At 46.2% G+C, this 20958-nt stretch overlaps 1 protein-coding gene across 1 annotated transcript in view; it reads right to left on the bottom strand.

The window, feature by feature from the left end:
• The window catches only part of LOC124269416, a 91630-nt gene that overhangs the window by 54214 nt on the left and 16458 nt on the right, over nt 1-20958 (bottom strand). The window contains exon 6 of the mRNA XM_046704425.1: nt 17988-18108. Coding sequence (XP_046560381.1) covers nt 17988-18108 — 121 coding nt within the window. The remainder of the gene's footprint in view (nt 1-17987; nt 18109-20958) is intronic.

Raw genomic sequence — 20958 nt, 5'->3', positions numbered from 1 at the left:
ACAAACAGTACACCTTTGACAGTGATGACTTATACCAAATCTTGGCTCATCTACTTTGGTTAACTCATTTCTTTAAATCTTCATATATGATAAAAAATTGGTTTGATTGTGGTATACATAATGTCAGAGATATTTGTAATGAAAATTGATTTCTCAGTTTTGAAGATCTGAAACAGAAGTACAAAATAAGAGGAACCTTCTTAAATTGTCATCATGTGTTAAATAATATTTCAGTCAGGTACTTAGCAAGACAATTTTGTCATGTACACCCGATAGGTTGCAAAGCTTTATATTTAGATAGTATTGAGGGCTTGCCCATTCTTTTTTAGAAACAATCATGTGTAAGCCTGGGCCCCTGCGGGTGAACTGAAGACAACTTGTAGGAAACAGAATTCTCTGCTTAAATCAATAAAAAATCAATAGTGTTTACCAAGATATGATCTCAGATGATAAATTGATTAAGAACAACAATACCCCTTAGGTACTAGAGTATTGGAAAACTGTCTTTCAGCAGCATATAATGTGGAGTGATGTATTCAGATATTACAGGAATGTACAAATGATTGTAATCTGTTAGACTTTCAATACAGATTTATCTACAAGATAATTTATACAAAGGAAGAATGATTGAGGATGAAGCTAGTTGATATTGATATCACATTTACAAAATTCATTATTATGTTTGGAGTGTGCTCGAACAATACAATACTAAATCATATTATATTTCTAGCCAAAATATTCATTTATGTTTCAAGTATTAAACAATATGCACTTTCTTTTGAGGGATTTCTTAAGTTATTAAAAGATATATATATATGTACAAGTGAAAAATATTTGGCTAGGAAAGACAACAGCTGAGATCCCTAAGGAAGTGGGCACATTTATCTGCCTTATTATGTATTGAGCATTGAAGCGCAAATTAATATTTCCAGTCTCCACAGTAGTATAGGGAATGGGGGTTCTGGACCAAGTCCAACAAAAGCCTCTGCAAAGCCTTATTTGTGAAATAAGGCTTTGGCCGGACCCTTGATCCAGCTACCATTACCCCTACTGCTTTCCCGATCTTATAAAAAGTTCAGACGCTAGCGGGATACGAACTCCACATGTATACCTCACAGCCGCACTACTCAACCGACTGAGCTACCGGGGACATGGTTGAAGTGTGTCGGTTTAACGGGTCTATCCTGGGATTGCATCATCCAAAGCTGGGCTGCGTCTAACGTGCTGCTATGCCACGTTTACCTCGATGAAACAGTTTAATGTGAATCGCCTATGATCTCTTTGGTGTTTGTAATAAAGGCTTGCCGGGCTTTTTGTACTCCCTGTTCTATGTACTTTTTTTTCTCATCCTCGCTGATAGCAGACTTACGAGACTTGGATCGAATCTCTTGTTTCATTTTATTATATTTTGTGAGTTCAGAGAGGATTGAACGAAACTCCTCCTCTGAGATCTTACTGTCAGTGAGTGCCGTGGAAATACGCTCACTTACTGTGTTCAGCTTTGCTTCAGCCAGAAACCTGATCTCGTCGTGTTTCAATGCCTTACGATGCAGTCTGCGGGATGCAAACTTAAGCACCAACCCTAACACCCCTACCACCCCAGCTGTTATTTCAATGCCTAGCACTACGGGGGTAGCCACGATGGTAGCTAACAACCCAACACCTGCCGCTCCTAGCCCCATGCTGGTTGTCATAAGGGCAGTGTCAGCCCCGTCCACGATATTGAAAGCTCTATGGTACTTCTTACATAGTGCTTTCCACGTGTCGAGGTCTTGTTCTAGTTGGCGTTTTACATCACATAACTGTCTCAAGCAGAACCCGTCTACGGTTTCCAGGGTCTTCGCTACTTCCTCTACGACTGGGTATAGACCCATCCTATAATATATATTACAAAAGATATTTTAATTGGGTTTCATTTAACCTTGATTAATGTACTTAAAGCTGATAATACTTAGATTAATTTGCGTTGCGTAAAAGCGGGGTCTTAGCTCTACTTCCATTAAGGAGGCGAACCCCATCAAGGCTTGCTAAAGGTTCGTTTCCCGATACCTTAGTAATACGGCAACGTTGTAATTACACCTGTCTTCCCAACCTATCATCATATCGTCTATAATGTGAATATAATTATTAGTCAAACTTATATCTCCGAGAAAGACGCGTCTATGATGAATGTGAAATCTCCCAAGACAGTTCTAAGATTCTCTTGGTAACTGAGTAATTTGATCTCTGTCTTCACCTTCCCACTGGAAGTTAACATGTTGCCTGTGCGGCTGTCTGGTATTGGTAAGATATGTACACTAGATTCGGAATGAAGCGATCCTATAATTATGCCGTTGTTCTTAATCTCGGAGATAGTATCATTTTGTTTCAAGGAGATGTAAAGGTGAGGTGAGGGGTTAAGTTAACTAACCATTCAGGCTCTTTAAAATCTGATAGCGGCACCCTTGGTGCCTATACACATTGTTTTTGAAGTGCAGGATGTATAAGGTGTCTTCCTCACCAGGCTGATCGAATCCCTCTGTGTCCCTCCCCTAGATCGTTAAGCGTAGTGTTGGGGCGATGACTGGTCATTGTTATAATACTATTACGATATAGTTTCCAACTGGTTTTCTGATAATAGTTCAGGGTTAATTTCACCCCCATGAAGTGTATGTTGTCGGGTAGGAAGATCTTGGTTAGTGATATCGTGTTTTCCACGATCCGCGGTGACACCCTGCAGACTGGTTTTGGAGTCGACACCCACCCATACGTAAACTGTACAAAGCGTGATACTGGTGTGCGTTTAAGCCCACCGAGTTTGATTCCCTTCACGATCTCGACATCACCCAGCGATGGTTCCCCTAGGTAGACTTGGATCACCAGTGTTGAGTTTGCGGTAGACTCCCCAGGATGGTGACCACGCCAGCCAATTCAGACACCAACTGCAATGTCACGTTTTGCATTCGGTTTTACTTTCGATAGTATGTGGGCTGCCATACTGGCGACTGGGCTGATGATTACGCTCGTCTCTGAGTGGGGCGTAAGCCACGAGTAGGGTTCCGTTGTTCCGACTTTGTTTAGGTAGTTGTCTTTGTTATCCGTGAACGGCGTGAGGGCAGAGAGCCTAATATTGAGAAACCAGTCGTCTTTATCGGGTAACAACACCCACTTGTCATCTTCGGTGACGAGCGTATATGGCTGGTTTCGGTTGGCGGTAGTGCTCTCAACATCATCTAAGTCGAACAGTTTGCCCCGAGCGATGGGTATATCATCCATTTATCATCACCGGTGTTGACTAGGGTGTACTTAGTGTTGACGGCCCGCTCTTGAGGTATCTACTATATCACCTAGGGCTCCACCAGAGGGGACTTCAACGCGTTTGTAAATGTTGTTTTCAGTTGCAAAGGCACATAATTTACCATCTACTCGGGGCGTCGAAACCGCGTGTGTCCCCAAAGGTCGGAGATCCCAGCATTGATGCATTTTTCACCCGGGCCCTTGTTAAGCTGGTCATTTTATGTGCAGCATTATGCTGAGGTATCCTATATTGGCGGGATTATGATTGATATCTAACACCGATATCATCAGCTCAGGTATGTTGCCCTGAGTCAACCTCTTATACTGCCACAGCGGTGAAAGCGACTTCGGTTCTACCGTCGTTGTATTTCTCAGTTTTAACCGGCACTGCTCTCAGTATAGTGGAAGGGTGACCCCTTGAATGTTGTGCGTTGTGCTCACCTGGCGAGATGAATGTACAGCTCTCGATGCGGTACTAGGTCGGGTAACTTCATACCTGTGACGGTAGTTGTTGGTTTTATCGTCAGGTGACATACCGAGTGTCCTTGCCAATGGTCGACCGAGCCTCAAGGAGTTTCTTCCATTGTTGATTAACACCACTGTGCCGTTTGAGTCGTTCATCTGGAGTTCGGCTCCCAGGGGCTTGAAGACCTCGTCTCTTAGCGAGCACACGCTGTAGTAGCCGTCAGTTATCTGGCTGCGATCCCCACTGACGAACAGCTTATTGTTGCTGGCGTTGATGTTAGTCCATTCTGCGGTAGGTAGGTGATATCGCCAGAGTCGCGACTTCGAGTTGACCCGGCGTATTATCGATCGCGTCGTCAGCTGAGGCGGCCTCACCGCTTCGTTATTCCTGGAAGTGTTATGTACATGTTAGAGTATATAAGCTCATTATATAATAGTTTTAAAATGTACTCCCCTGGAGTGTTTTACCCTAAACTGGACGTAGATTTCTCACCCATGAAGATCGCGGTCGCTGATGGGATGTTTTTCGACGCCCAGCTTTTAGAGGTGTTCAGCCTGTATAAATTTTCGGTGACTAACGCTAAGGTAGTTCATGCTTGGTTCAACAACCCGATGCAGTTCTGGCAGAATCAACTCAACTTCGCTGTGTGGTGCGCTACAACGGGGTGTGGTGTGACATTGACCGACACTCGGCGTGGACCGCTGAGTCAGTCTGTATTCACGTTTCACGTGTACTACCAAGTCAGGCGTATCCTTAAAGAGATCACAGGTTTTGACTGAGCCACGTGGCAGTTTTAGCCAGAGCGCTCAGCAACCATGAGACGATGCTACCCAGGATGACGGGTAGGGCCTCGGCGGCCTTACCAGCCAGTTTAGCCAGGGCTTCCCCGAGTTTTTTTATCCAGTCCTTGAAACCCCCCCCACTTGGTGGTGTTGGTGTTGGTGTACCACTGCCGCCGGCAGGCATCAATGACACCACCAGGGTTGATATGATGAAGCCCAATGCAGTCAGAATGCTGGCGATGGTGATCCCTTGCTCCCGGAACAGTATCCAAATCCTGTCAGCTAGCGTGGTGTCCTGGTAGAGGACTCGATCAACGGTTTCCCACGCACGGCTGACCTCGGATCGAAGCTGGTCTCGGAAGGAGGATGCCGTTTCCAGCCGGGTCTTCCTTTCCTCTTCCAAATTACGTATTTGTTCCTCGATGGTGGCTTTCAGAGACTTCGTCCTCCATTTCACCAAGTTTGGCCTTTTCATGGGCGATGTGTGTGGATCTATCGGCGTCCAGTTTGGCGTGTTGTTCCGCGAGATGTCCAGCGAATGGTTTGCATGGCCTTGTCCAGCCCCGTAGTTCCCGAGCGGTAGAATTCGAACCGGGTAAGGGTTTGTTATGGTAGGTGGCCAACAGCTTTTCAATGTTATCAGTCATGTCTTGATCCGATGTAAAGCCCCTGGCGTCTTGCAGATCTTGAGCGGCCTCCTTAGGAAGCTTAGGCCGTGCGCCCGTAATCTATGAAGCCTAGTTCATCGCGGATAAAGTCACCACCATGGCGACTGCCGAAGTGTTGATAAGGCAGCGGTTCTCTCGTCGCGCTTATTCATGAGATCGATCTCCGGGCGACCCCTCAGTCACAGCGTGCCATTGCCATCAACAAAAACTTGGAATAGTCTAAGCTACGGCTCTCGTGGTATTTTATCCCCTTTTAAGCCATCATAAAACCCGTTGACGGCCTGCTTCCGCGAGTTCGTTGCCTTGTGAGATCTCGAATGTGGTGTCATCCTCGAATGCCTGGGCACTATCATCCCACATATCATCCATAGGTATGTACTCAGCCATTATTTAGTATTAAAACTTATATATTTCATTTATATAACAATGTTTGGTAGAAAACTAGATCCTTTCAGAAGATCAAAGAGAGCCTCTAAGCGTCAGAGCCGTCGCCAGTCGGTGACCATCACCAACAATCCCAGCAAGATAGACCAGAATCAAACGCTGTTGGTTAGATTCCCCAAACCTTGGCGAGAATGACCTCATCGTACCAGGCGCGGTTCGACTGGCGTTCAACCTCACGCTGACCTCCGGCGGCGACAAGCGTGAGCTAGTGCGGAGCATTAGGCGAGCCATCATAAAAAAACACCATCAAGATCAGCGGTAGCGAGGTGCTGAGCATCGGCGACAGCGGCGTGTTTCACTATTCACGGGGACCTCTGGAAAAGCGAGGGAGAACGGCGTCAATGGCGTGTACCAGGGTATCAACAAATCGACCGGTTGCGCATAGGGTATGGCTTCATGGCAGACCAGTTAGCCAAGATCACGGGACGGTGAAAAGGCCATGGCTCAAAAGCGTCACGGGGAACAGGTTCTGCGTGCCTTCGACTTCGAGTTGCTCCACGGGAGCGCAGCGCCGTTTTACCAGGCAGCTGGGTGATAGGCTTGAATCACGAGCTAACGTTTAACGACTGCAGCAAAGTAGTCGCGTCGCCCGAGCGGCGATGAGGCCAGTTACGTCATAGACAACATCTCTCTGGAGTTTGACATGGTCACTAGCCGGGCTGGCAAAGGCAGGTTGAAGCCAGTACTTTCGGGGAAGATGGCCATCCTGTACGATCGCATACTGCGGCATAGATCAGTCGTCGTGCGTGATAAGAGCGACACTGTGTGGAATATCAACCTGAACATGCGGTAGCGATCGATGAAAGGCATCCTGGTCGCCCCCGTGGAGGATTACGAGCGTTCGGAGGACAGCGAAGTTTTCAACCCGAGATTGAAAAGGTGGAAGTGACCATCGGTATGCCCAACCAGCTGTTCAGTCATGGTATGAGACCATACCAGCAGTGGGATGAGATAAAAAAAGCTAACGGTTATCAAACAACACCCATACATAACCAAGGACCTGGACCTATCCTCCGTGCAGATTGGTGAATACCTGACCACCAAGTACGCCCTATGGTTGGACATGCGATCCACGGATGACGATAAACTGCTGCGGTGGCGAGCGCCGCGATAACGGCAGCGAGGGATAACCATCCAGATTACCAAGAAGGCTCAACCCGCAGCAAGTTGAAATTATATCTGTGCGTGATTATGGACGTGCAACTTAATATAGACAATGGGAGATTCGTGCAAGCCATCTATTGATTTGCCCCGTGACCCACACTGCGCCATAGTGTGCGGGCAGACTGGCTGTGGGAAGACCGTTTTCGTGTTGGATATGTTGGAGGGGTACTACAGGGATGTGTTCGACAACATCGTTATCATGTGACCTACTCTGAGCATGAATAAAAGCGTGCGGGAAAGACCTTGGGTGATGACGGACCGGACGTACACAAAGTCGACCGGGAACACGCTGCAGGACTGGTTGAAAGCTCTTCACGAAATTTAAAGAAGTCGACACTGTTCATACTGGGCGACTGCAGCTAATCGAGATAACAAAAAGAGGACATGCAATCGTACCTGGCCTTCTCTGGCGACCGCAAATCACAGCGTCTGGGTACTAACGCCAAAAGTTCAGCTTCGGTGTTGAAAGACCTCAGGGCAGAGCAGAGCGATGGGTGGCCTTATTTCACTGCAAGGACAGGGATTACGTTCGAGGAGTGTTTGAGAGAAACGATGTGATGAGTAAATTAGAACGGGAACGGGTGAAGAAACAGCTCGCTGAAACTAAACACGCTAAGCTCGTGCTCAAGACCGACCAACCAGTAGCCTGTAGGGTGTTTTAGCTTAGCAATGCTTAGCAAAGCTTAGCAAAAGCTTAGCAAAGCTTAGCTCTTAGCGTTTAGCACTTATCAGTTATAGTTATAGTTATGGTTGTTTTTGAAGTGTTCGTCGTGTGCAACTTAACCTTCATTTCTCTGTGTTTTGCCTATACCGTATATTATATTGTTAAAACTAAAACTTACTTGTTACATTATAAGATGGAGTGTGATGAATTGCTAGAACAATTGTTGGTGCCAGGGGAGAGTGATGATAAGCGAGAGAAACTGGTGGCGTTGGCTGTTGGTGGTAAAGCCAAACATTACTTGGAGACTACACTCCCGATAAAATTCACAAAATGTCAGCCGAAGAAATCGATAAGCTGTACGCTAGATACGAAGCTAGACTCGGGGCAGAGATGACGAAGACTATAGGATCGGCTATGACCCAGATATACACTGGTATTGCATCATACTTCCTTCCCACCCCCCCGGAGCGCTGACTTTACCTGTGGGAAGACCTTGAGAAAGACCCTTTTATTGAACACGCCTTGAGCTCTATCAGCTGCGAGCTGTACCACAAATATGGTATGTTGTTAGCCCCAGTGACGGCGGCAATTATCACGGCAAAGCATTGTCAATTTGAGAGGAAAAATAATAATAATAGTATAGATGGATGCTGCACAGGAGGAGACCCCAAAGTTGGGGTTCCCCCAACTGGGGGAGACCCAGACCCCTTCAGAGGAGACCCCACAAGTGGGGAAGACCCCACCTACAGTAACCAGGCAGAAGAATCCTAAGAGAGTAGCTGCCGGTAAAAAAAGGTGGTGTAACCAACATAAAATTATCACGGTGACTCACCCGTCTCGACTCTTGTTGGTTGTAGGCGTAACTGCTGCCGTGGCTATCTCATGGTTATATACTCGACCAAGGGAGAAACCCCCGCAATTAGAGGTCAACCCACATATCATGTTATAATTTAATATTTTTATATCATATACATAATGTCTGAGGGGAAAACGTTCGTCAACGACGCATACCACGCCACCGTGGTCGCCAGTCTAGCCAGTAGAAGTGCGCTCGGTTGACTAAAATGGTGCTTAAACAACCAACTATCAAGCTAGATTTCAACCTGCAGGATATGGGTATGCTCATAATGAACCTTGGTATGGTGATGGCTACAAAAGACATCCTAGTAAAACAAGGGATACTACCTGAAAATATTATGAAGTAAATATAGGATGGCTACGATTGCCATGATGGTCGGTGGGGCGTAAGTAAATGCCTTAGCATTTTCGGGAGTAATTTCCTCTTCGAAACTACGAGAGTCACACGCAGCTGAAATACAGGCAGAAAGGAAGCGACATAACCTCGCTATTGAAAAATTACAGACGGCACAGGCCGAGTATGCTAAAAAACGTGTTCAGAGGATCGATTACATTAACGAACAACTCAGGCGTGAGAGCCATGCCATCAAAACATTCCACGATGTCGGCGACGCAGCAAGAGAATACTACCTACTAACAGGTAAACAGCTGAAACCCCTACATAAGCCCACACTCGCTCAGTACTACACACCATCAAAGGGGCAAATGGACCGTGAACTGGTCTTCATCAGCTGGGTATAGCAGCTTAGCGACTGCGTTGGTTGCAAAACAATTAGACTAAATACTTTCATATAAGAATGCTAAAGATGAGACCTGCTCGTACATATGCAAATACATACTTATGGGGAAGAAAGAAGCCTGTGATAGGAGATGCAGGACTGAGGGGTACTGTTGTTTCCACATGGGAAGCCCTAACTACACGTGTTCTGTGTGTGGTATAGGGGTTAAAGGGCACTACTGCCTATGTAAAGCTCACGGGCTTAACGTAGTCAGACATCATCTCATCTACGAGAATAAAAAGGCCTACATAAAAGAACGTAGGCGCCTCCTCAGGATAAGTCCCCAATTAGAGACTGTAAACACCTAGGTATAACTATGTTTGTGGAAATTGACCACAGGGAAAGTATACCTGTCATCGAATCTCTGGTCAAAAACATACTCAAAGATGAACTGAACTTATGGGGACGCTTCAGATTTCAGGTCATATTGGAAGTGGCATGGATTAAGGAGGGTGTTAAGTATACTCACCCCTTCACATGTGGGCGGGACATCACAACTCAATACCAGATAAATTGTTTTACAAGTATACAGGAATACATGTACAACTTCAAGGAATACTATATCCAACAGTGTAAGTACTGGATTGAAACGGCCCATCTAGTGATTTTATGAGCGCCTCACTATTTTTTACCTTTATGGCAGCCCAATTAGAGATTGATATTCTTAGGTGTGTGCAACTATGACTACTATTCGCGAGCTCAAGCAGATCGCGAGACAGAGAGGTGTAATTGGTTATTCTTGAATGACCAAACCAGCATTGTTGAGATTACTTAACATACAAACCCCTCCTACGGTAAAACAATTAAAAGCTCAAGCAAAACAGCTTGGATTCACGGGTTATGCAAACCTGGGGAGAGCCGGGTTAATCGCATTGTTATCACATGCCCCCGTACCGCTGAACGGTAACCGTCAGCTCCCCACTGTAAAACAATTAAAAGCTGAGGTACGCAATTTGGGTTTAGGGGGGTTATTCCCGTATGAGGAAACCACAGCTTGTAGAACTATTACGGCAGAATAGAGCTATTGACCTACAGTTAATGCGCACTGGTAGCTGTAGGCAACTATTTGAAGGCTGGCGCATGCATGTTGATAGGAATATAGACATCACAGATATCAAGCCTCTGATAGCTGATAAAGTCAACCAGGAACTAAGCGATCTGGGGTATCAAGTTTCAGATCACAGTGAAAATGTCACTTTCGATAAACAGGGAAATGGTGTCACTGATGCGTTCAGCCTTACTTCCGAGGTAAACAAGAAATCGTGACCCATATAGAGACCATAGGCATCAATGCGATACCAGTTTTCAGCAGATCTGAGAATACCTAGAGCGCTACACACACTTGGGGTCGGGTGGGCTGTAGATAAAATCGATAATGTCTATCTAGACATAGCTAACTACGTGCGTTCAGAGGCGGGTCATACCTAGACTTGCCCCTACTATAGGAAAAAACATGCCATGGTCAACGTCAAGAATAGAGGAGGCGATTGCCTGAGGGTAGCTATCAGGTCAGCCTTGTTTCCAGCTGACACTCATTCAGACAGGCTTTCTAGCTATCCCCAAGACGATGGGCTCAACTGGGATGGTATAGATGAACCCACCCCATATCCCAGATAACTAAAATAGAAAAACAGAATAATCTAGCTATAAATGTCTTTGGGCACGAGAAGGTAACACAACAATAGTGCACAGAGTAAGCCCAGTGTTGGGGCGTGTTATCAATATATTCATGATCCAGCGAGGTGACAAGTACCACTCTGGCGTAGATAAAACACTTTAGCAGGCTGTTGTATGACCAATCGGCACACAGAGAAAAGAGCCACTTCTGCGAACGGTGCCTACATGGCTTCACACGAGCTGATTTATTAGAATCCCACGGGAGGATTGCCAAGGTGTGGGGCAGACGGCTATCACGAGTCGACATGCCTAAGGAAGGTGATAATATCCTAAAATTCGGTAACCACAAGAACCAAATGTCTGTGCCTTATATCATATCATGCCGACTTTGAAGCCTTGGTCAAACCTGTTGAGGCTGCCGCCGGCGGGGCTGTTGGGGGTACCCCAACCACACAGAAAACACAGGAGCATGAAGCCTGTGGGTTTGGATACGTAGTCGTCCATTGTGATGGGAAAACGAAAGCTCCCGTAGTGTATAGGGGTCCCGACGCGGCTGAAAGGTTTCTAAAGTGTTTGCAGGAGGAAGAAAAAATTATCAGGAATGCAGTGTATACAGTCGCTCCCATTCGTATGACCAAAGCCGACCGGCTAGCTCACGCCTGTAGCACTAATTGTCACGTGTGTGACTCACCACTTAACGGTGATTCGGTGAGAGATCACTGCATGTAACCGGTAAGTATAGAGGTGCCGCTCACAGCGCGTGTAACCTCAAGCTTAGAATCATCCCTAAGACAATAAACATCCCCGTGGTCTTTCACAACTTGAGAGGGTACGACTCTCACTTAATCATGCAGGCCATCGCGAAAATCGATGGCAATATAACGTGCATCCCCAACAACATGGAGAGATACATCTCCTTCAGCTTAAACGGCCTTAGGTTCATTGACTCGGTTCAGTTCCTACTGTCGTCACTCGACAGTCTGGTCAAGGCCAACGATACCTTCCCTATCACCGATCGATACACAGACACGAGACTAGACCCTGCTGATGAGGAAGGGTGTGTACCCCTATGAGTACATGGATGGCTGGGCCAAGTTCGCTGAGACCAGACTACCCCCCATCAGAGAATTTTACAGCAATCTGACCGACTCGGCAATATCCCAAGACGATTACTCACACGCTATTAACGTATGGAATAAACTGGGCTGTAAGAATCTGGGTGACTATCGACCTGTACTTGAGGACAGATGTACTGCTGTTAGCCCGGCGTGTTTGAGACGTTTAGGCGGACATGTTTCAAAGCAGTATAAACTTCGACCCGCGATGGTATTACACCAGCCCAGGTCTGTCGTGGGATGCCTTGTTGAAAAGACCGGAGTTAAGTTGGAATTGCTTACAGATTATGACATGCACCTATTCATTGAGAAAGGCTTGGAGGCGGGATCTCCATGGCAACCAAACGATGCTGGCGAAAGCAAATAATCAATACGTGAAGGGCTCACGACCGAGCAAGCCAACCAATCATATTCTCTACCTAGACACCAACAACCTGTAACGGCTGGGCCATGAGCCAGTATCTACCCACAGGGGATTCGAATGGGAATCGCATGCGAATTCGATGTTATGAGCATCGCACCAGATTCGAACAAAGGTTATATCCTCGAGGTTGACTTGGAATACCCCAAGGCATTACACACATCACACAACAGCTACCCCCTGGCCCCCGAACGTATGAGGGTTAACCCAGCCTGGATGTCTGAGTACCAACATAACTTGTTAGGTGGGCGGGCAGCAGACGTTGAAAAACTCGTGCCTAACTTAATGAATAAGACCAAGTACATCGTTCACTAGTGCAACCTACAGCTGTACCTGTCGTTGGGTATGAGGCTGACTAAAATACACAGGGTGCTCGTGTTCAACCAGAGCCCCTGGATGGAGCCTTACATCAGAATGAACACAGACCTCCGAAAGCTTGCTACCAGTGACTTTGAGAAAAACCTCTACAAGCTCATGAACAACTCGGTGTTTGGTAAGACTATGGAGAACCTTAGGAAACGCGTGACCGTGAAGCTGGTCCGGTCGAATGAGAAAGACAAGCTCAGGAGACTGATAGCCAGTCCGCATTCAACCGTAGCAAGATATTCACCGATGACCTAGTTGCCCTACACATGAAGAAAAGCCACATCAAATTCAACCGGCCTGTTTACGTGGGGATGAGCATCCTCGATTTATCCAAACACCTGATGTACGACTTTTACTACAACGAGCTTAAGAAACAGTAATGACGACAGGTGTGAAGTGCTGTACACTGACACGGATTCCCTGCTGATGGAGATTCGAACCGAGGACGTGTACGATGACATGAAAAAACGCCGATTTATGCGACACCAGTGACTACCCCAAGGACCATGCCATACACAGCACGGTAAATAAAAGGTCCTAGGTAAGATGAAGGACGAGTGTGCTGGCACGCCCATAGCCGAGTACATAGGTTTGAGGCCTAAGATGTACTCCATCCTGAAGGCCGACAATGGTGAGATCCGGGAAGGCTAAGGGTGTTAAGAAGTGCGTGGTGAAACAACACATCAAACACGCCAGATTCAAAGGAAGCCCTGTTCAAGACCAGTACCTTTAGACATAAAATGAACACACTTAGAAGTGATGGGCATAGGATATCACGGACTGACTATAAACAAGACGTCCTGTCGCCGATGGACACTAAGCGTTGGATAGCTATTGATGGGATAAACACGCATGCGCCGTCACGGGCATGAGAAAATTGAACCAAGAACATAGATATATATATGTCACGGAACCAGAGAAAGTTTGAGGCTATTTACTACAGCCCGCGTGGGTACTGGAAAGGAGCTAGCGCTGTACATAAGCTGGCTAAAATGGCGCGAGTATCCCCGGAGGAGGCCAAAGCGTGGCTTGAAAAACAAGCACTTTGGCAGATCTATTTGCCGCCACCACGCTACTTGCCTAGAAGGAAGTTTGGTATTAACATACCCAATAGCGTTCACCAGGCAAACCTACTGTTCCTACCCCACGACAAGAGGTACAAGTATGCCGTACAAGTATGCCTTAACCGTCGTGGATGTGGCCAGTCGCTACAAGGAAGCCGAACCCTTGACCGCGAAAGACTCGGTCCAGGTAGCCCACGGATTCGAGCGTATATACAAACGCAGTCCGCTGGCGTGGCCAACAGAGCTGCAAGTTGACCCCGGGCGGGAGTTCATGGGTGTCGTGTCACACCTGTTAGACAAACACGATACAAAGGTCAGGCGTGGCACGGCAGGAGCCCATCGCAGCCAAGCCATAGTTGAGAGATTCAATAGGACTTTGGCTGAGCGCTTATTCGGCCATCAGTATGCGAGGGAGATGGCCAACCCGGGGAAGCGATCAACTGAATGGGTCGCGAGGTTACCTAAGGTGGTGTCGGCAATCATCCATGAAGCCACCCGTCTCACCGGCAAGAAACCGGCAGACGCTATCAAACTAAAATCAATAGTGGCAGAGTCGGCTGCTCCATTGCGTGGGAAAGAGAAACAGATACCAGATAGGGCCCTAGTGAGGTATCTATACCAGCCGGGGGAACACGAGGGTGATAGCCGTAAGCGAGCCACCGATCCTATATGGTCAGTCAAAACTTACAACATAGATAAAGTGGACATGAAAGCCGACGAGCCTAACTTGTACTACTTGAGGGATGGGCCAGGTAGAGGGTTTGTTAGAGCGGAATTATTGATCGTGCCGTACGGCACAATGTTACCCCCCAAGCAAAATATTTAACACTTATCAAGTAATCCCAATATAGTATCCTGTCAACACGGCATGTCACATGATCAGGAAAGTGCTAGTTCGCTATCTCAGGATAGACCCGTTAAACCGACACACTTCAACCACGTCCCCGGTAGCTCAGTCGGTTGAGTAGTGAGGCTGTGAGGTATACATGTGGAGTTCGTATCCCGCTAGCGTCTGAACTTTTTATAAGATCGGGAAAGCAGTAGGGGTAATGGTAGCTGGATCAAGGGTCCGGCCAAAGCCTTATTTCACAAATAAGGCTTTGCAGAGGCTTTTGTTGGACTTGGTCCAGAACCCCCATTCCCTATACTACTCCACTCACTACAATCACAACTATTAAACCTTATTCCTTTAATCTTCTCTACCCTCTACAGAAACTTTAACAATATTTTATGCATCTATTTCTGTTTTAATCCTGCATCACCCCAATGATGTCATATAGATTGCCTTTTACGTCATATGTAATTTATTTGAGAACTGAAATAGAATAAAAAAACAAACAAACAAACAAAAACAAAAACAAAAACTCCTTGAAGAACAAGTCATAATCTGTGATTGGACGTAACTTGTTTTCAGTTATTTGGTCAGTGTTAGATTCAACTATACGCTGCAAAAACAAGCTTCCAGGATCACAACTATCAACCTCAGATTCCATGTTCAATGTAAACTGACCCTCAGTGATGACTCTTTCTTCATCTCTCATGGTATTCCATATCATAGTCACAACACATGTCTGGCCTCAGTGATGACTCTTTCTTCATCTCTCATGGTATTCCATATCATAGTCACAACACACGTCTGGCCTCAGTGATGACTCTTTCTTCATCTCTCATGGTATTCCATATCATAGTCACAACACACGTCTGGCCTCAGTGACGACTCTTTCTTCATCTCTCATGGTATTCCATATCATAGTCACAACACATGTCTGGCCTCAGTGATGACTCTTTCTTCATCTCTCATGGTATTCCATATCATAGTCACAACACATGTCTGGCCTCAGTGATGACTCTTTCTTCATCTCATGGTATTCCATATCATAGTCACAACACACGCCTGGCCTCAGTGATGACTGTGTTTCTTCATCTCTCATGGTATTCCATATCATAGTCACAACACATGTCTGGCCTCAGTGATGACTCTTTCTTCATCTCTCATGGTATTCCATATCATAGTCACAACACACGTCTGGCCTCAGTGATGACTCTTTCTTCATCTCTCATGGTATTCCATATCATAGTCCCAACACATGTCTGGCCTCAGTGATGACTCTTCCTTCATCTCTCATGGTATTCCATATCATAGTGACATGTCTGGCCTCAGTGATGACTCTTCCTTCATCTCTCATGGTATTCCATATCATAGTGACATGTCTGGCCTCAGTGATGACTCTTTCTTCATTTCTCATGGTATTCCATATCATAGTCACAACACACGTCTGGCCTCAGTGATGACTGTTTCTTCATCTGTCATGGTATTCCATATCATTGTCACAACACACGTCTGGCCTCAGTGATGACTCTTCCTTCATCTCTCATGGTATTCCATATCATAGTCACAACACATGTCTGGCCTCAGTGATGACTCTTCCTTCATATCTCATGGTATTCCATATCATAGTGACATGTCTGGCCTCAGTGATGACTGTTTCTTCATCTCTCATGGTATTCCATATCATAGTCACAATACATGTCTGGCCTCAGTGATGACTGTTTCTTCATCTCTCATGGTATTCCATATCATAGTCACAATACATGTCTGGTCTCAGTGATGACTGTTTCTTCATCTCTCATGGTATTCCATATCATAGTCACAACACATGTCTGGCCTCAGTGATGACTGTTTCTTCATCTCTCATGGTATTCCATATCATTGTCACAATACATGTCTGGCCTCAGTGATGACTGTTTCTTCATCTCTCATGGTATTCCATATCATAGTCACAATACATGTCTGGCCTCAGTGATGACTCTTTCTTCATCTCTCATGGTATTCCATATCATAGTGACATGTCTGGCCTCAGTGATGACTGTTTCTTCATCTCTCATGGTATTCCATATCATAGTGACATGTCTGGCCTCAGTGATGACTGTTTCTTCATCTCTCATGGTATTCCATATCATAGTGACATGTCTGGCCTCAGTGATGACTCTTTCTTCATCTCTCATGGTATTCCATATCATAGTCACATGTCTGGCCTCAGTGATGACTCTTTCTTCATCTCTCACGGTATTCCATATCATAGTCACAATACATGTCTGGCCTCAGTGATGACTGTTTCTTCATCTCTCATGGTATTCCATATCATAGTCACAACACATGTCTGGCCTCAGTGATGACTGTTTCTTCATCTCTCATGGTATTCCATATCATAGTGACATGTCTGGCCTCAGTGATGACTGTTTCTTCATCTCTCATGGTATTCCATATCATTGTCACAATACATGTCTGGCCTCAGTGATGACTGTTTCTTCATCTCTCGTGGTATTCCATATATTGTCACAATACATGTCTTGCCTCAGTGATGACTGTTTCTTCATCTCTCATGGTATTCCACATCATTGTCACAATACATGTCTGGCCTCAGTGATGACTCTTTCTTCATCTCTCATGGTATTCCATATCATAGTGACATGTCTGGCCTCAGTGATGACTGTTTCTTCATCTCTCATGGTATTCCATATCATAGTGACATGTCTGGCCTCAGTGATGTAGGCGTGGTTGTGGCGAACTGGCTAAAGCACCAGGCTAGTGATCCAGCGAGCTTGAGGTGACGGGATCGAGCCCTGTGACCAGGGTGTTAAAACCTTGGAGTCAGCTTTGTGTGCAGACTCTTTCAGTGTTGTCACAACCCCTAGTGTACAGTACACAACCCTGTGCACTTAAAATAACCCACGAATCCATTGGTATTTGACCAGATGGTGGCCACATGAATACGTGCAAACACCCAGTTGCGGGTACAGCAACGTGCAGTAAACTTGGACAAAGTACTGTGACTATGTGTCCCAGTCCACCCAGCTGTGAATGGGTACCTCGTAAGGATCGAAGAGCCACACTAACTCAGTGCGCCTAGTGGCTGCAAGAGTTGTATGATCCCCAGGGAGTTGAGATTGATATTACGACTTAAATTTTATCAGGGAACACATAAACACATGACACAGGAACAACTATGTGGATCCCGTGCTTGTCAAGGGAGATAACACCTACAGACAGCACTTGGAAAGACCACTGGGAAGAAAAACGACACAAAACTATGGATTTTATCTATTTAATTTCAGCTAAACCACTTTCTAACGGGCATTATGCATTCATAGATTCAGCCATGGTAGAGGGGTTCACAAAGTATGTGGTCTCAACTACCAGTTGTCAGATTTCCATTTTTCACAGTGAAGGAAACTAAATAAAACTATAAACAGACAAGTGTTCAGGTAGATAATATCAGAAAACAGATAAAGATATTCTCACCCTCCATCATCAGCATGGAAGGCGATGGAGGAGGGATCCCAGCCTGGTTGTCGGTTCATTCGGTAACGTCGGTGGACCAGTCCAATAGCAATGTAGCACCCCACACCAGGGTTCATAATCTCTGAAACATTCATGAACAGATCTTACTGGGCTGTAGAGGTGAGGGCAATGTTACCTACAAGGGAGATCTTGCTGCTTTGTAGAGGCTGGGGGCAATGTCATCTATAAGGGAGATCTTGCTGCTTTGTAGAGGCTGGGGCAATGTCATCTAAAAGGGAGATCTTGCTGCTTTGTAGAGGCTAGGACAATGCCATCTAAAAGAGAGTTCTTGCTGCTTTGTAGAGGCTAGGGCAATGTCATCTACAAGGGAGATCTTGCTGCTTTGTTGGGGCTTGGGCAATGTCACCTACAAGGGAGATCTTGCTGCTTTGTAGAGGCTAGGGCAATGCCATCTACAAGGGAGATTTTGCTGCTTTGTAGAGGCTAGGGCAATGTCACCTACAAGGGAGATCTTGCTGCTTTGTAGAGGCTAGGGCAAGGCCATCTACAAGGGAGATCTTGCTGCTTTGTAGAGGCTAGGGCAATGTCGTCTACATGGGAGATCTTGCTGCTTCGTAGAAGCTAGGGCAATGTCATCTACAAGGGAGATCTTGCTGCTTTGTAGAGGCTAGGGCAATGCCATCTACAAGGGAGATCTTGATGCTTTGTAGAGGCTAGGGCAATGTCATCTACAAGGGAGATCTTGATGCTTTGTAGAGGCTAGGGCAATGTCATCTACAAGGGAGATCTTGCTGCTTTGTAGAGGCTAGGGCAATGCCATCTACAAGGGAGATCTTGATGCTTTGTAGAGGCTAGGGCAATGTCATCTACAAGGGAGATCTTGATGCTTTGTAGAGGCTAGGGCAATGTCATCTACAAGGGAGATCTTGATGCTTTGTAGAGCCTAGGGTAATGTCATCTATAAGGGAGATCTTGCTGCTTTGTAGAAGCTAGGGCAATGTCACCTACAAGGGAGATCTTGCTGCTTTGTAGAGGCTAGGTCAATGTCATCTGCAAGGGAGATCTTGCTGCTTCGTAGAGCCCAGGGCAATGTCATCTACAAGGGAGATCTTGCTGCTTTGTAGAACCTAGGGCAATGTCATCTACATGGGAGATCTTGCTGCTTTGTAGAGGCTAGGTCAATGTCACCTACAAGGGAGATCTTGATGCTTTGTAGAGGCTAGGGCAATGTCACCTACAAGGGAGATCTTGATGCTTTGTAGAGGCTAGGGCAATGTCATCTACATGGGAGATCTTGCTGCTTTGTAGAGGCTAGGTCAATGTCACCTACAAGGGAGATCTTGCTGCTTTGTAGAGGCTAGGGCAATGTCACCTACAAGGGAGATCTTGATGCTTTGTAGAGGCTAGGTCAATGTCATCTACAAGGGAGATCTTGCTGCTTTGTAGAGCCTACGGCAATGTCATCTACAAGGGAGATCTTGCTGCTTTGTAGAGCCTAGGGCAATGTTATCTACAAAAGAGATCTCACTGCTTTGTAGGACCAGGGCAATGTCATCTACAAGGGGGAGCTTGCTGCTTTGTAGAGCCTAGGGCAATGACATCTACTAGGGAGATCTTGCTGCTTTGTAGAGGCTAGGGCAATGTCATCTACAAGGGAGATCTTGCTGCTTCGTAGAGGCTAGGGCAATGTCATCTACAAGGGAGATCTTGCTGCTTTCTGGAGGCTAGGCTAATGCTTCCTACAAGGAAGATCTTGATGCTTTGTAGAGCCTAGGGCAATATTACCAACAAGGGAGATTTTGCTGCTTTGTAGAGCCTAGGGCAATGTCACCTACAAGGGAGATCTTGATGCTTTGTAGAGGCTAGGGCAATGCCATCTACAAGGGAGATCTTGCTGCTTTGTAGAGGCTAGGGCAATGTCATCTACAAGGGAGATCTTGCTGCTTTGTAGAGGCTAGGGCAATGTCGTCTACATGGGAGATCTTGCTGCTTCGTAGAGGCTAGGGCAATGTCATCTACAAGGGAGATCTTGCTGCTTTGTAGAGGCCAGGGTAATGTTACATACATGGGAGATCTTGCTGCTTCGTAGAGGCTAGGGCAATGTCACCTACATGGGAGATCTTGCTGCTTTGTAGAGGCTAGGGCAATGTCACCTACATGGGAGATTTTGCTGCTTTGTAGAGGCTAGGGGCAATGTCACCTACAAGGGAGATCTTGCTGCTTTGTAGAGGCCAGGGCAATGTTACATGCATGGGAGATCTTGCTGCTTCATTAGAGGCTAGGGCAATGTCACCTACAAGGGAGATCTTGCTGCTTTGTAGAGGCTAGGGCAATGTCACCTACATGGGAGATTTTGCTGCTTTGTAGAGGCTAGGGCAATGTCACCTACAAGGGAGATCTTGCTGCTTTGTAGAGGCTAGGGCAATGTCACCTACATGGGAGATCTTGATGCTTTGTAGAGGCTAGGGCAATGTCACCTACAAGGGAGATCTTGCTGCTTTGTAGAGGCTAGGGCAATGTCACCTACATGGGAGATCTTGATGCTTTGTAGAGGCTAGGACAATGTCACCTACATGGGAGATTTTGCTGCTTTGTAGAGGCTAGGTCAATGTCACCTACAAGGGAGATCTTGCTGCTTTGTAGAGGCTAGGGCAATGTCACCTACAAGGGAGATCTTGATGCTTTGTAGAGGCCAGGGCAATGTTACATACATGGGAGATCTTGCTGCTTTGTAGAGGCTAGGGCAATGTCACCTACATGGGAGATTTTGCTGCTTTGTAGAGGCTAGGGCAATGTCACCTACATGGGAGATCTTGCTGCTTTGTAGAGGCTAGGGCAATGTCACCTACAAGGGAGATCTTGATGCTTTGTAGAGGCTAGGGCAATGTCACCTACAAGGGAGATCTTGATGCTTTGTAGAGGCCAGGGCAATGTTACATACATGGGAGATCTTGCTGCTTTGTAGAGGCTA

This window comes from Haliotis rubra, unplaced genomic scaffold, assembly GCF_003918875.1.
Source record: "Haliotis rubra isolate DU_JTF1 unplaced genomic scaffold, ASM391887v1 Scf1013, whole genome shotgun sequence".
In the NCBI taxonomy this organism is placed as follows: domain Eukaryota; kingdom Metazoa; phylum Mollusca; class Gastropoda; order Lepetellida; family Haliotidae; genus Haliotis; species Haliotis rubra.
The sequence above is the reverse complement of the archived record's forward strand: the minus strand, read 5'-3'. Positions and strand labels throughout refer to the sequence as shown.